The 13,597-nt window shown below is 41.5% G+C and overlaps 1 protein-coding gene across 2 annotated transcripts in view; it reads left to right on the forward strand.

The window, feature by feature from the left end:
• Positions 1-4,955: 4,955 nt before the first annotated feature.
• The window catches only part of dnmt3ab (DNA (cytosine-5-)-methyltransferase 3 alpha b), a 36,897-nt gene continuing 28,255 nt past the window's right edge, over positions 4,956-13,597 (forward strand). For both annotated transcript variants that reach the window (XM_083998136.1, XM_083998137.1), the window contains exons 1-3: positions 4,956-5,046; positions 6,333-6,554; positions 9,930-10,037. In XM_083998136.1, coding sequence (XP_083854262.1) covers positions 6,474-6,554; positions 9,930-10,037 — 189 coding nt within the window. In that variant the 5' untranslated portion in view covers positions 4,956-5,046; positions 6,333-6,473. The remainder of the gene's footprint in view (positions 5,047-6,332; positions 6,555-9,929; positions 10,038-13,597) is intronic.

The following is a 13,597-nucleotide window of genomic DNA, read 5'->3' on the forward strand; positions in this document are numbered from 1 at the left end:
TGGAGTATAGTCATTGTAATGAGTTTGTCAAAACGCAGATTCGCGTGCACTGCACACTCACACTTCCACAGCTGCCCAAATATAAACTCATTTAAGAAAAGGTTGATTTTATTCAGCTGAAATACGTCCAGAAATGCAAAGGTGAACATTTAAAGCAGTTACTGTCTTCCCCTTCCTTCTGGTCACACATTTGAATGCAAAACTTTTCTTTATTTCTTTTCCGTTCTTTCAGTTTGTGCCTGTAGCTGTTCTGTAAAGTGCTGTATAAAGTAACCATTCAGCAAATAAGACGACCTATCAGCCTTTATGTCGGCGTTTTAGTCTGTGACTTTGTAGAGATTTTATTCATTTATTTAAAGTGTTCTGCGGGAAAAATTACGCTCAGCCTTTACATTTGTGCCAAACTGTTTGCAGACATTGTGCGTCATACAAATTACAGGTATATAACAAAAGTATATCTGCGTTAGTATGTTGTTGTTGCCCATAGTTTATTCACAGAATGCCTGGAGATGTTCACATTTAATGGTATCCACTGCTGGAATCTGCTGGAAATTAAAAAAAAAAAAAACTCACATTTACTAGTTAATAAAGATAGAAAACACATTCCAGATCTACTGATACACACTCACTGATGTCATTTAAACCAATGCAGAGGCAATACTGTATATACCCTGTCAGACCAAACTCTGGGTAATACAAATAAGACACAGCCAGTCATTCAGAGGTGCACACATTGTGATCCTTTTATTGTTTGCAGAGAGACAACGTGCAAAGAGGACAACCCTCGACGACAACGCTCCCCTGATGTTATTTATCTATGTATGTGTTCTGTATGGTTATGCTTCTGGTATACATATTTGTTTCTCATGTTAATTTTACAAAACATAGTTTTATGTCACAAAGCCACTGTCTTTTGTAAATAAATCAAATGTGAGATATATTAAAAAGATTTAAAATATGTCTTTGACTTCTCATATCATGATTACACTTATGACTCTTGACGCGCTGGTACGTGACAATTTCGTTTATCATCTGTTTAACACTCTTTTCCATTCATGTCAACAGGAAACTGTCTATTTTCCTGACAGTTGGGTGACTCATTTCATTGTAAATTAAAAATCTCTGTCAAAACATGTGATCAAGTCATAAAATATGACATTTTGTCACGCAATTAATTATGAAATATAGTTCAAATGAGCACCACTTCATCCACTTTGCACTACAGTAATATATTGACAACATAATATGAGCATCCTGTTTAGTGAGTACAAATGCTCATGAATACATTTCATCAATCCCACCAAACAGAGAGCACAATTACACTGATCCTAGAGAAAGGACTCCAGTGGAGTTGTACCACCACAAATCGTTTAATTTTTTTTTTATTTACATCTGTTAAGGTTGTCAGGTTATTCACCGTAATGTAACCTAAACATGGGCACTGTTTATCATCAGTCAGTTTTCCATGAGCAAAAGAGTTGAAACAAAGCTTCAACTTATCGAGACAGCACAGTCATGATGACAGTGAGAAAATTATTAAAAAATAAAGAGGAAATAAGTTACGTTAAAGTCAGAAACTTCCTAGAGCTAATGTTAGCAGCCCATTTCTGTAATATAATGTATTGTGCCCTTTTACACCACTTTGTAGTCGGACTTCAGTGATTCAAAAAGCTGCTCAATATCAAATGTACAGTATAGTGCAAAATATAAATGTGTGTCTCATGTCCTCACTGTCCTCATGTACCGTACTTTCTGACCTCAGGTCACTTAGAGGAGAAAATAGAATCACATTACTTTGTTATCTTGAATACATTCAATTTTGGAGTCAAGGTAATTTGTTTACTGCAGTAAATTTAAAAGTTCAGTCCCTCACAATGTTCCTCTTTATCGTCCTCTTATAAGCTGCAGACAGGGAAACACATCCACCTGATAGTTCAACCACAAACAATGCCCTTTCCTGCTTCACCCACAAATCTGATATGAAAACAAACTGACCTTTTTTCCCCCCACTGTTGTTTCAGACACACACACATAAAACGGAGGGAAACTATACAGGTGAGACGAGGCTACGACATCCTGACCTATCAGCATCCTCCTCTGCGATCTGGGAAGAGAGAGGGACTGCCGGCAGCACACTGCTGCTGCCTGTAGGTCATGAGGCGTCGTCCTGCCTCTCTGCTGCGGCTGCTGTCCTCAGATGAACCACACGGTGCCATTGATTCTATGAGAAAGAGGAGACGCATCTGCTTTCAGATCAGTGAGCCACGTTCGACCTGCTGCACACACATATTTCCTCTCTCCTACTCTTTTTTCCCCAAGATCCCGTCAGTCTCAGTCTGCCCCCACAGGGAACTACAACCATCCTGCATTTGGCAACCTGTAACATTGTCTCCGTCTAGTGGTGTGCATGGGATAGATAGATATTGCAGCAGTGGTTAGGCTGCTGAGGGGTTAATGGAAGGAAAGTGATATGAGATTTGATATCTTTTTCTAGCTGCACTCTAGGAAATGAACTGGAGATGTGGAGCCAGATGAAGGCTTCAGCTGAGAGGATAAAATCTATGAGGCCGTATTCTACATCCGTTTTGACATATATATAGATTGGAGGCCAAATTAAAGATTAGTCCAGTGGAACCAGTTTGGGACTGGTTTGATTTTTATATTACTAGTCAGTACGTTGTTGTCATTCAGTAAAACTGTGCAGAAACCACTTCTATGGCAGTATAGGCATCCCCCACCTTTAGATATTGTTTTTTAGTTAGTAAATGCAGAACATCCTAAGTTCAAAGTTTAAAATTACAGGAACCAGTGGAACAAAATTAGCCAAGTTGATTTTGGCTGAAGCAACAACATAAACTGTAGGTTTCCTTTCATGCATGTTTCTCATTAGTTTCTGTTATGCAAATGAAAAGTGCAAAATGACCAAATGACTGGTTCTTGTTCTTACACACAAGAAACACAACACTCTCATCCAACAGCTCTGTTGTATTTGTGATATGACTAATGCATCCGTTTGATGTGTCAAACTTCCTGTCTGAAATTTGTCAACATTATGCATTAGGCGAGTGAGTCTAAATCCAGACAGGCTAGCATTAAAGCCTTAAAACCTTTTTTTTATGTATATATAGTAACTACTTCACTGTCATTGCAGGAGAAGCACAGGTGGAACTAATAACATTAATGACGGCTCTGCTCCAGCAATTAATGCAAAGCAACGCAGCAATTAAAAATGTTATTAGTAACACCTGTGTTTGATAAGTCAAAAATGTCTGCGGCTGTGACAGAGATCAATTCAACCTGGGTTTGTATAGGAAACACTGTTGATGTCAAATACATGGAGCAATGTAGACATAGAAAATAACATATAAAATGAGTTTGTGCTGCGCAAAGCTATAGCTTCATTAAATATGTATGGAAGACAAAGTGTAAGCTTCAGGAGTAAACACAGACTTCAGAAAACTCTCAGCAATAACTGTAGCAGCCGCATGTTGCACTTCACTAGGCCCCAAAACTCGCTTGAGGCATGAAGTAATTGCATGGCTGCTTAGGGCCCCACAACCACCAGGGGGCCCTTAAATGAAGCAAATTAAAATGGCAAGTCTCCCCAGGTTCTTGTGGTCATTTAAAAGTACATAAATGTAGGTTTGTTGTATATTTGTTGCTTCTGTAGATTTTATGGCCCTTTTCAAAAGACTGAAACTGCACTGCCTTCCAATTATTTTAATTGTGGGGAAATGTAATTCACTGATAGTTCACCCACTGACTGGAAACAATAACATACAACAAGGTTGTGGGCTATCACATTTCTTTTTTTAATGTTTTTTCTTAAAGCTCTTATAACATTTAAAAAAAACACTATATATGTAGCCATAATTTACACCTCCTAGTTAAGTTTCCACATGGGTGCCTTTGTGGCTGCTCTGAGGCCATGTAGTGCACATGAAGCATCAGTGGTCAATGGGTTCAAACACATGTTCATTAAGGGTTTAAAATGGGCAAGAGCTCATGGCCTTCACAGTGGCTCCTTAGCTATTAGATCAACATAAACAAAATAATTGCACGAGGGTCCATGCAGGGATGCACACACAGACTCAAAATAAGTGTAAATTAGACATGGACACCCCCCTTAGCAGAGGGGCGCATTTAGGTTAATTAGGAGACATTAAATTGTTCAGTGTGTAAATGATGCATAGGAGTGTCAAAACAGGGTGCAGATTTTTTTAAGTGTTTAAATTAAAGCAGAAGTAAGCAATCCGGTCGTTTTGGCTAACTTCTTGTCAGCCGATGGAGTTAGCAGTCCCCGCCCTCGTCCCTACGTCACCACATTCACGCGCATCCCTTGGCTGCACACACAGAGAGGACCGCCCCTTTATGCCGTTCTCTCTCCTCATTGGATAAAGGTTGTAGGATACAAGGAAAGTTTTCTCCTGGGCTTACAGCAGAGCAGAGTGACTGACAGACACGTGTTTCAGACCAAACACTCTATATAAGTGATTGCCGTCGGAAGATATAACTATTTAAGACTTATATTAACACAAATATTCCGCTTACTTCTGCTTTAAATAAAGGTTTAGGGCCTAGTAGTAGTGGTGGTGGTTGTTGCATGCCTGCTCACTTTGCTGCCTCCTGTGTTGAATATTATAACCTAAAAAATTAATAAATGAACAAGTTTCCAGATAAAGACAGATAAATAAAGATTTGCTGAATATAGCTGAGTGTATTTTGGAGTGTGTGTGGCGTTGGTGGTGGTGGAGGGCGCTTGATAATGAGTTATTAATCTGACAAAACCTTCACCAGCCTCGTCTCCCTCCCTCCCTCCCTATCTGTCTGTCTGCACACTGCACAGTCGCCATGCAGGCTGCAGAGCCGGCCGGCTTTAGGACCCGGCGGCGGCCAGCGGCTCCGTCGACAGGCCCCTGCAGTGAGAGCGACGCATCTGGCGGAGAGCTGGCCGGCCGGGGAGGTGGAGGACGGGGAGAGAAGAGGAAAGAGGCTCCGGGAGCAAGCGAGACAAAAAGGGTCAGGCCTGGGACTTGGGAAAATCGGGTAACGATACACACGGCGACTCACGCATTTAAATCCGTTTAACCCGGCACCAGTAACCGCGCAGGAAGGGTAACCTTTTATGCGAACAAAAAAACGTGAAAGCCCCGAGTAGAGAGCGGAAGGCGCTCGATGGAAATAGGGAAATAGCGATTTGGCTTCTTTTTTTCTTTCTTTTTTCTTTTTTTGCAGATGTGCTGATTGGACATAGCCGATGTGTACTTGAGCTTGACCGAATTTAAAGCACAGAATCGCGGCACCTTAAAACACTGGCCTCATTAAAATAATCAAAAATAATAATAATAAAAAAGAAATGAACAATATCGGGAGGGGGGTGTTATCCATCAGTAGCCGTGGCCTGTCTAAAGCTACAGCCACAGTCCCCTGGGTCATTTTGCAGACTTCCCTGCTGCAAAAAAAAAAAGACCACTAAAACTTTGCAATTTGAACGCAGAGCCAATTGAATCATAAATGCCAAGTGAAGTCTGTGGCAGCGATGATGGCAGCGTTTGCACTGGTTGTAGTTTAGCGTGCATGGAAATGCTCTGACTTTAAACGCATGTGTGGCCTTATATTAATTTTTTTCCTTCTTCTTCATGATAACGCGTTCAAGCTGTCGCCTGCAATTATTTTTCAGGAGCGAGGGCTTAATCCCAGCAGCCCATTAGACCCTCTAAATAAATCACAAGCGATTGTCATTAGTCTTGATTTAACCCCTTCGTGGAAACGTCCTGTATGATTGTAGATGCATATGGGCCTATGATTTTTTTTTTTTTGAGCACATTTCCACGAGTTCCACCATGTAAGTCTGGCTCCGCTGTGTGCGCATAGCTGACTGCTGGAGTAACTTTAACCCACAGTCTTGAGGTGGAAATTAAATATTAATCATATCTCTATAAACCTTTAGGATAAATCTCTGTTTTATGCAGCGTTATTCCAGCTCTGTTGCGCCATTTAAGCTCAAATAGGCCTAATACTGTACGTCCATATACATCCATTTGCTGTAAGAAGTGGCTCAGGCCCTATAGGCGAGAGCAGGCATACAGTGTCCTATAGGCTGTCTCAGCATGGGAGCTTCCTATATGAGCCACAAAGAGAAAAGCTTGATGCTCAGAAAGCGCCTCTTTTATGGCAGAAAATAGGATTTCACTCAACTGATTAGAAGAAATATGCACTGCATGAAACTATGGTCACTTCTGAATTGAAGCATCACAGCACTGATGCACAGCTAAAGTAGATCTAAATGTGTGAGAGGCTGATTTTGTTTCCTGTTCTTCCTTATCTTCCAGGAGCACGGAGAGAAGAGGGATCATCTCTCATTTCTTTATTTTATGTTTTTTTTTTCTCCACCCCTTTGAGTTCATCCTCACCCGAAACTTCCCCCTCATCTACATCAGACATTACCCATAATCCCACAAGACCCTCCAACGATGCCGTCCAACACTGTCACCAACACCAACACCACTGCGTTCAAAAGCTCAGACTTCTCAGATTCACCTGGAAGCAGAATGGTAAGAAACACGCGTGAATATATATATATATATATATTAAAAGTGCGCCTCAGGAGTCTGGCGTAAGGAATTTCGGAGACTCCTCTGAAGCTTGGCATGTCAGTGAATGGCTCGGGATCTCTCAGCTTCGTAGCCCGTGGGTTTAAAGAGTTCATTCAGTCAATGTTGTGAGTTTTTTTTTTTTTTTTTTTTTGAATGACGTGAGCAAAGCAGTTGTTTAATTGGGATTTGACAGCCTCGCACTCAGCAGACATGATCTAAGAGGAGATAATTCACTCCAGTGCTGCTGTGGCTTTCAGCATTTTTCAACATGCATCTATAAAAGATCATGTGTGTGCGACACATGTGACAGTTTTAATATAGCTGTTGCTGTGATGGATAAACAGGAGGCAGAATGTGGTTCGTGCAGTTAGCCTACCTCATGTCAACGCCAATTTAAAATTCTCCCACTATTATCAATGGAGTTAACAGTCAGTTAACTAATTCCCCCATTGATTTCTGTAATCCAAAGACTTTGTTGTATTGATTTGTATCGATGGTGTTGTGTGTGTGTGTGTATTTTTTTCTTTTTTCCTTGAAGAATCCACCATCATGAGGCGTGCCGTGTCACTCCTCATGATGCAGACAGACTCATTATCACAGTCCTTGTGTGTAACTGCAGCATCACTGATGCTCCACAGCAACAGCAGCAGCAGCAGCAGCAGCAGCATCACAGAGGGGGCTGGTACCGACGTGCAGCTGTATTATGTGACATTTGCTTGTTGTAATGGTGGCTGGTGACGTGGGCGTTGGCTGGTGTAGGTTGAGCTGGAGCTGGAGCTGGAGCTGGAGCTGGAGCTGGAGCTGGAATGGCTGTACGGCTCTTTTTACTGGGGGGGAATCTGTCCTCTCTTCCTCTACGTTCCCATTAGACAGTACTGCCCTTAGTCTTGTTGCCTGGCAACAGACATTGCCTTAAATAACCGGCTACCCAGACGGAAATAGTGCAGCGATATTGACAATGTGGTAGGGTTCACTCCAGGCTACAACAAATCATATTTCTTTCACTGTTTTTGAGGAAATATTAGGGTGAAGCTGTGTGTGAAAATGGCGAGTTGTTGTTTTTTTTTTTTAGCCAGTGTGTCTCCTCCGCTCTCAGGTTGTGGATTGGATGAGCCGTGTTGTGTAGGCTGCTCCTGCAGAGATAGCCAGGCACCACCGAAATGTGTCATCTATGTAAGTGGTTCCCAAATGAGGCTGCACACCAGGCTGCACTCAAAACGTGCTATTATCTATGCAAATTCTGCCGCCTCAGTAAGAGAAAAAAAAAAAAAAAAAACCAAAGCACCAGGCTCTGTATTAGTAATCATCACACAATGAACCAGCACCATCTGCAAAACAACACAAAGGCATTGATATCTACATTTAAACTAACCCTTTAAAGGCTCGTTAGCAACCTCTGTGTTGGTAACCAGACGTTCATTGATAAATATTCTATGATGGCGATTTTTCCATTTTCTATCAGTTATAACCGTGCGCTCATTAATCACAGCAGCATGAGCGACTCTGATCACATCCATCTCTTTATGCAAATCCGTTTATCACACTGGGACACTAATGGTTGATGGATTTATTCCACATTAAGAGCAAACACTCCCAGGAAGTAACATGGCCTGACCTTTGAAATTCATGCCTATGTTTATTAACATCCTCCACCTCTTACGTTATTTAACAAATAGAGTCTGTTGGAATCTGTGCATGCTCCAAAACATATTTTAAAACAATAATATATATGCCTCTATTGGTTTGCCAGTAGAAAGTAGAAAGATGGAGACCTGATATATGTGCAAATACTGACTCCAGGATCTACACAGGTCGCATTTTGGTTTCTACAGGTGTTCATCTCACAGTATAAGATCATGAATTTTGATGGGAGTGATGCATCTCTCTAGACTGTCGATATTTGAGGTGCTTAATCAATGTGTTTTCACATTATTGACCCATGTTTAGTTTTTTTTTCCTTTTTTTTCTGCAGCCTCTTAAGGACTCGGTGTCCATGGAGACCTAAAAATGTCAGGGTTCAGAGTTTATTCTCGACCAGCAGCTGAGAAAACATCCTCACCACAAGGCCCATTCAGTAGCTGCTCCACAGCTACAGTACTGGTGTCACATGAGTTTGCCAAAGGGTTTTAAATCTAACATGCATAAGATGAGTCCTTTACAACTACAACGTGATGAAGATCATGTGATGGGACCACTTACTAAATGGACCTTGTCGTGTCTTGTGAAGTCAGGATGGCAAAACTAACAAATACGGACACTTAGGGAATATGCCTGCAGGAAAAAAAATACAATTATTCACAATTTCCACTTGATATCGGGTAGTTGATGTAGTTTATAGTTTTGAAACTTCACGATCCTTCATTACTGTACTTCTATTAGGACACTGAAGATGCTACACCCGTCTCCGCCTCTGGTCTCCCTGGCTTTTCTCCTGTAATTCAGTCACTTTCTGTGTTTAACTCCATCTATCACACAAAGACAAAGTCATGTAGTATCAGCACAGTAATCTTCTCTCATGTTATTCCAAGTACTTCACAACAAGTCAGCAGAGGGTCCCTGCAGCAGGAGCAGTGCCGACAGCCCATTTATCTTTGAGGGAATCTTTGCATTCAGCACTGAAGGAATTTAATAAGGACCAGACCCCCCCAACCCCCCACCCCCCATCCCCTCTACCCTGCTGCAGCTGTCAGGAATGGTCTTGCAATCTTATTTGCATTCAGACCTGGTGCTGGTGGTCCTATTCAGTCAATATTGACACTCAAAGCATCTACATTAGGATCATCTTTTCTCCCAGGAGCACTTGGTGCTGGCGGACTTGGGGGCTTTGTTCGCGGGGTTAGACAGTTTTATTAATCAAAAAGAAATTGCAGCGAGGGGAAGGTGGGGGCCGGTCGACGTCTTTGTAACGGTGTCAAGAGGGGATTGTCTGTGGAAGGTCAGCGCTGCGTCCGCAATTCTTTCACTTCAGCCTAGTTCAAAGGAATGTGTCATTCAATTTCTATCTGTCTCATTGTCCACTCAGCCAGAGACACTCAAGGACCCGCTGCAGCCCCCACCTTCCCCTTCCCTAAATGTTCAAGTGTTTTAACTAGGTGCAGCTCTGTGTATTTCCTGCGGATGTAATATCACTCCTGCTTCATCCCCGGCTGAGGTGAAACTTCCACTTAGTTTACCCGATGCACAAATACAATCTGTCGTAACCTGGACAGATGTAGTGTCCTGCGTGCATCAAGGTCTTAAACTCGACAATCCCATAGACACTGCACTGCACTGTTGCTTCAATTATTGCAGGATGCTTGTGTTTAATCATGGTGTTGCTCTTTCTGTTCACAGGGTGAGAGCACAATACTGGACATGGACCTGAGGACAGAAGAGAAGTTGGCTAAAAATAGTGCCTCTTGTAAAATTGGCAAGCCTGGAAGAAAGCGCAAGCAGTTTCCAGTGAGTATCCGACACACACGTTAGAAACTTTACACCTACTCCTATTAAAAACTTGTTTTTAGAGACTTTCTCTCAACTCAAGATTAAAGATTAGTGAAGATTAGATATCAACTGGAGGGCGGCACAGTGGTGGTGGTGAGCACTGGCGCCTCCCAGCAAGAAGATTTGGGATTTTATTCCTTTGCCTTTTTGGGTGGAAATCGCAAGTTGTGTGTGTGTGGGTTCTCTCCAGGTACTCAGACTTCCTCCCACAGTCCAAAAAACATTAGCGACTCTAAATTACTCATAGTGTGTGAATGTGAGTGTGAGTGTGTTGTTCATCTCTAAATGTTGCCCTTGGATACACTGGAGACCTGTCCAGGGTGATTGGCTCCAGCCCCCCTGCAACCCTACACGGATAAGCAGCAGTGTATAGACGATGGATGAATAAATGGATGGATATCAAAAGAAAAACATCTATAAAACTACATCTTTAAACATGGGGACGAACTGTGTGTGATGTTTAAAAGAAATTTGGAATAACATATTGTTATCACATATGTTATTGTATACATTGACGTGTATATGACAGTCTAAATCCTAGTTGTGAGGCTACTTTGTAAAACTTTGAAGATATTAGACCAAGGCTGCTGAATCAGAACTCAGAAACCTGTTTACCTGTTTAGACACCACATGTACCTGTTTGTACTCATGAATAAACATCACACACAATCTCCACTATGTTTCTAAGATGCGTGCAGACCCAACACTAGCACCATTTGTAATCTGTTTGTGATGCCTTTTGTTGTTAAAAGCTCTGATTTAATAATGACTCTTGGGCCGGCATGTATCTGGGTGTTACGTTTTTTTTCTCCCTGAGATGTTATCATTTGCATAAGACTCTGTTTAAAATCATGTTAATTAATTCTCACAGGGTGATTAGACAAACCAAAAAGGGGATTAGAAAAATATTTACACATAATATATGTTGGGGAGATGCCTCAGGGTTTGTGTCGCATGAATTGAGAGCAGCCTAGTGGTGGTGCCTATAACAATAATATAACTAAATAAAAATGATAATAAAGTAAATCTATAGGTGTATCACTCTTATTGTTCTCACTCAGATATGCACTACTAGGGTAAAACAGCGCTAGTTATTAAATCTTAGCTAAAAAGAGAGGGTAAAGCTGTTAATGGTTGATAAAGGTGGCGCATCACCAACCTCGAGCTGAGCCTTCTAGAAAAATGCAAAACCTGGCAAAGTATTAACTCATTCACCTCATCTCCCAGGGTCTTACATTTTAAACATTAACTCTTGTTAACTGCTCTTCACTATCAAGGGTCCTGTGGCTGTAATAGTCACTGCTGTCGGCTAGTCTGAAGGAGATAACAAGCTGCTCAGCCAGACACATTGTTCAGTCATTGACTGGAAATTCCTAATATAATATAACATTTATATTCTTTGGGATCAGTGAGTGCTTATCTCATCCAAGACAAACTGGCTGCATGTTGCCATAATTCCTGGTGTATCTATCTAAGAGGAAAGGGGAATTTATTTAATATGAAGCCGTATTAATAGTTTTAATTTTGTTCTTATTTTAGCTCTGATTTTGGTCTCCACCAACCTTTGAGGAAAATATCTGGCCTTTTAAGCAGCTAAATGCAAAGGTTTTTCACTACAATCAATGCCGTTCTACTTAAACATCTTCTCCAGATCAACTGTTAATGTGATAACAGTGATAAGTGCTAATTCACTGAATTCACTGGGGCAGTAAACACGTTGTGTGCCGCTACATGTTGGTGTGTGAGCTGTAATGCTAGGAGGTGGATTAGTGGGTCTTGTTTTGACCTCTGTCTGTCTGTCTCATCTGTCTGATTTACTGACTGTGAACTCTGACCTCTGGCAGAGGCCTCATGTAGTTCACTGGGTCACTAATCTGTTGCGTAATTCTATCAGCGACAGTTGTGTGTGCTGTTTGTGTGTGTGTGTGTGAGTGAGCGTGTGAGCATATTGCCTGAGTTTGTGCATCTGTTTGTTTCCCTGTCTGTCTGCTTTTGCGTGTGTGTGTGTGTGTTGGCCTGAACCCACTCACACTCTGTAACCTTTTTCTTGTTATGAATTGATTCAGAATATTAATACTGTTTGAGTTGTGGGTTGTTGTTTTCATTCGTTCTGTCAAATAGATTTACCGGAGTGCCGCTCCAGTGCAAATGTTCAACATTTACAGTTAATTTGTTCTCGGTTGCTACAATGATGAAGTCATTTAGAGTCTTGCGGCCTGCGAGGAATGCTTAAAAACCAACTTTGGCTCCATGTATCTTTGTTTTTACGATACTGTACGACTTTCACTGAAGTTTATTTTGTGCCCTTGTTCCGCATAATTTGAATTGCATTTATTACACAGACGTTTTATAGGTCTCTGGGTCACATTAAAGCGAGTTTACATTGTTTGCCTCTTCAGTCTTTGGGAATCAGATTACGTTTGACCTTTTAGCTTCCAGCGCAGGCTCTGGTGTTTGCTAAATATCTTCTGCTGACAGACAGATGCCTCCCGAGGCGTCGCTGTCGCCTGCCTGGTTTCAATGCAAACTGCTGCACCTACATCTACAGGAGTTGAAAGCCTCAGCGCAGCTCTCATCACTGTTGACAGTCTGATCTCACAAGACGTGCTCCACTTTCTGCTCCCGGTGACCCAGTAATGGGATTGTCTGAGAAAGTGTGTTTTTTTATGGCTATTTTTAGGTGGCAGCAGAGACACTATCACATTTACATAGATTTGAAACAAATCTTTTTCTAGGTCCTCTAAGACAGCCGGCGTGTTTTTAGTCGTAAGATCTGGAATGTGTGCAGCTTCAGATGGGTCAGCTCTCTTTGAATTTACTCCTCTGCATAGAATGAAATAGTTTCACTGGGCGTTGCAAACTGGACGGAGAGGGAAAAAAAACCTTCTGCGTTTTCAAACAGCCAACATTTCTCACATATTTCCATGCTGCTGTAATGATGAATGCATGACTACAAGAAGCTCATAGTGTACCTGATGAACTGTAAAGTAATCCCTTCCTCTCTTTCCAAGTTAATGGCTGTACAGCAGATTTACTGGCACGGCTTTGAAGTTTACAACTCCAGTTTTACAGAGCTAAATGGGAAATGCCATAATTCACTGACTAATAAGTGTAAAAGTTGGGCTCCATGTTTGATTCTGTGCAGATAGGACCGTAGAGGCATAAGGGATGAAATTAAGCTTATCTAATGTGAAATGGGTGAATGTTTTAATTGACATTACATTTCTTTCAAACAGCCCGTTTAGCCAACAAAGACTGAAGAGTGCTTATCGTCTGTCTGATAATGCCAGCTGTTTCATTGGTGCTCAGATGACCTTTTTTTTTTTTTAATTCCTTTTCAACCATTCTGGATGATTTGTTGTAAATGCTCAAGGGTTTTGTTTATTGCGCAGACAGCTGCAGCATTATATCCAGCTATATGTCATAACTGTTGACAGGCACAACACTGCCACACACCTTCAGAACATCAAACTGTAACGTGCCGCCGCCGCAATAACAGTCTATAAAGCTGATAAACT

Source organism: Trachurus trachurus (genome assembly GCF_905171665.1).
Source record: "Trachurus trachurus genome assembly, chromosome: 22".
Taxonomy (NCBI): Eukaryota; Metazoa; Chordata; class Actinopteri; order Carangiformes; family Carangidae; genus Trachurus; species Trachurus trachurus.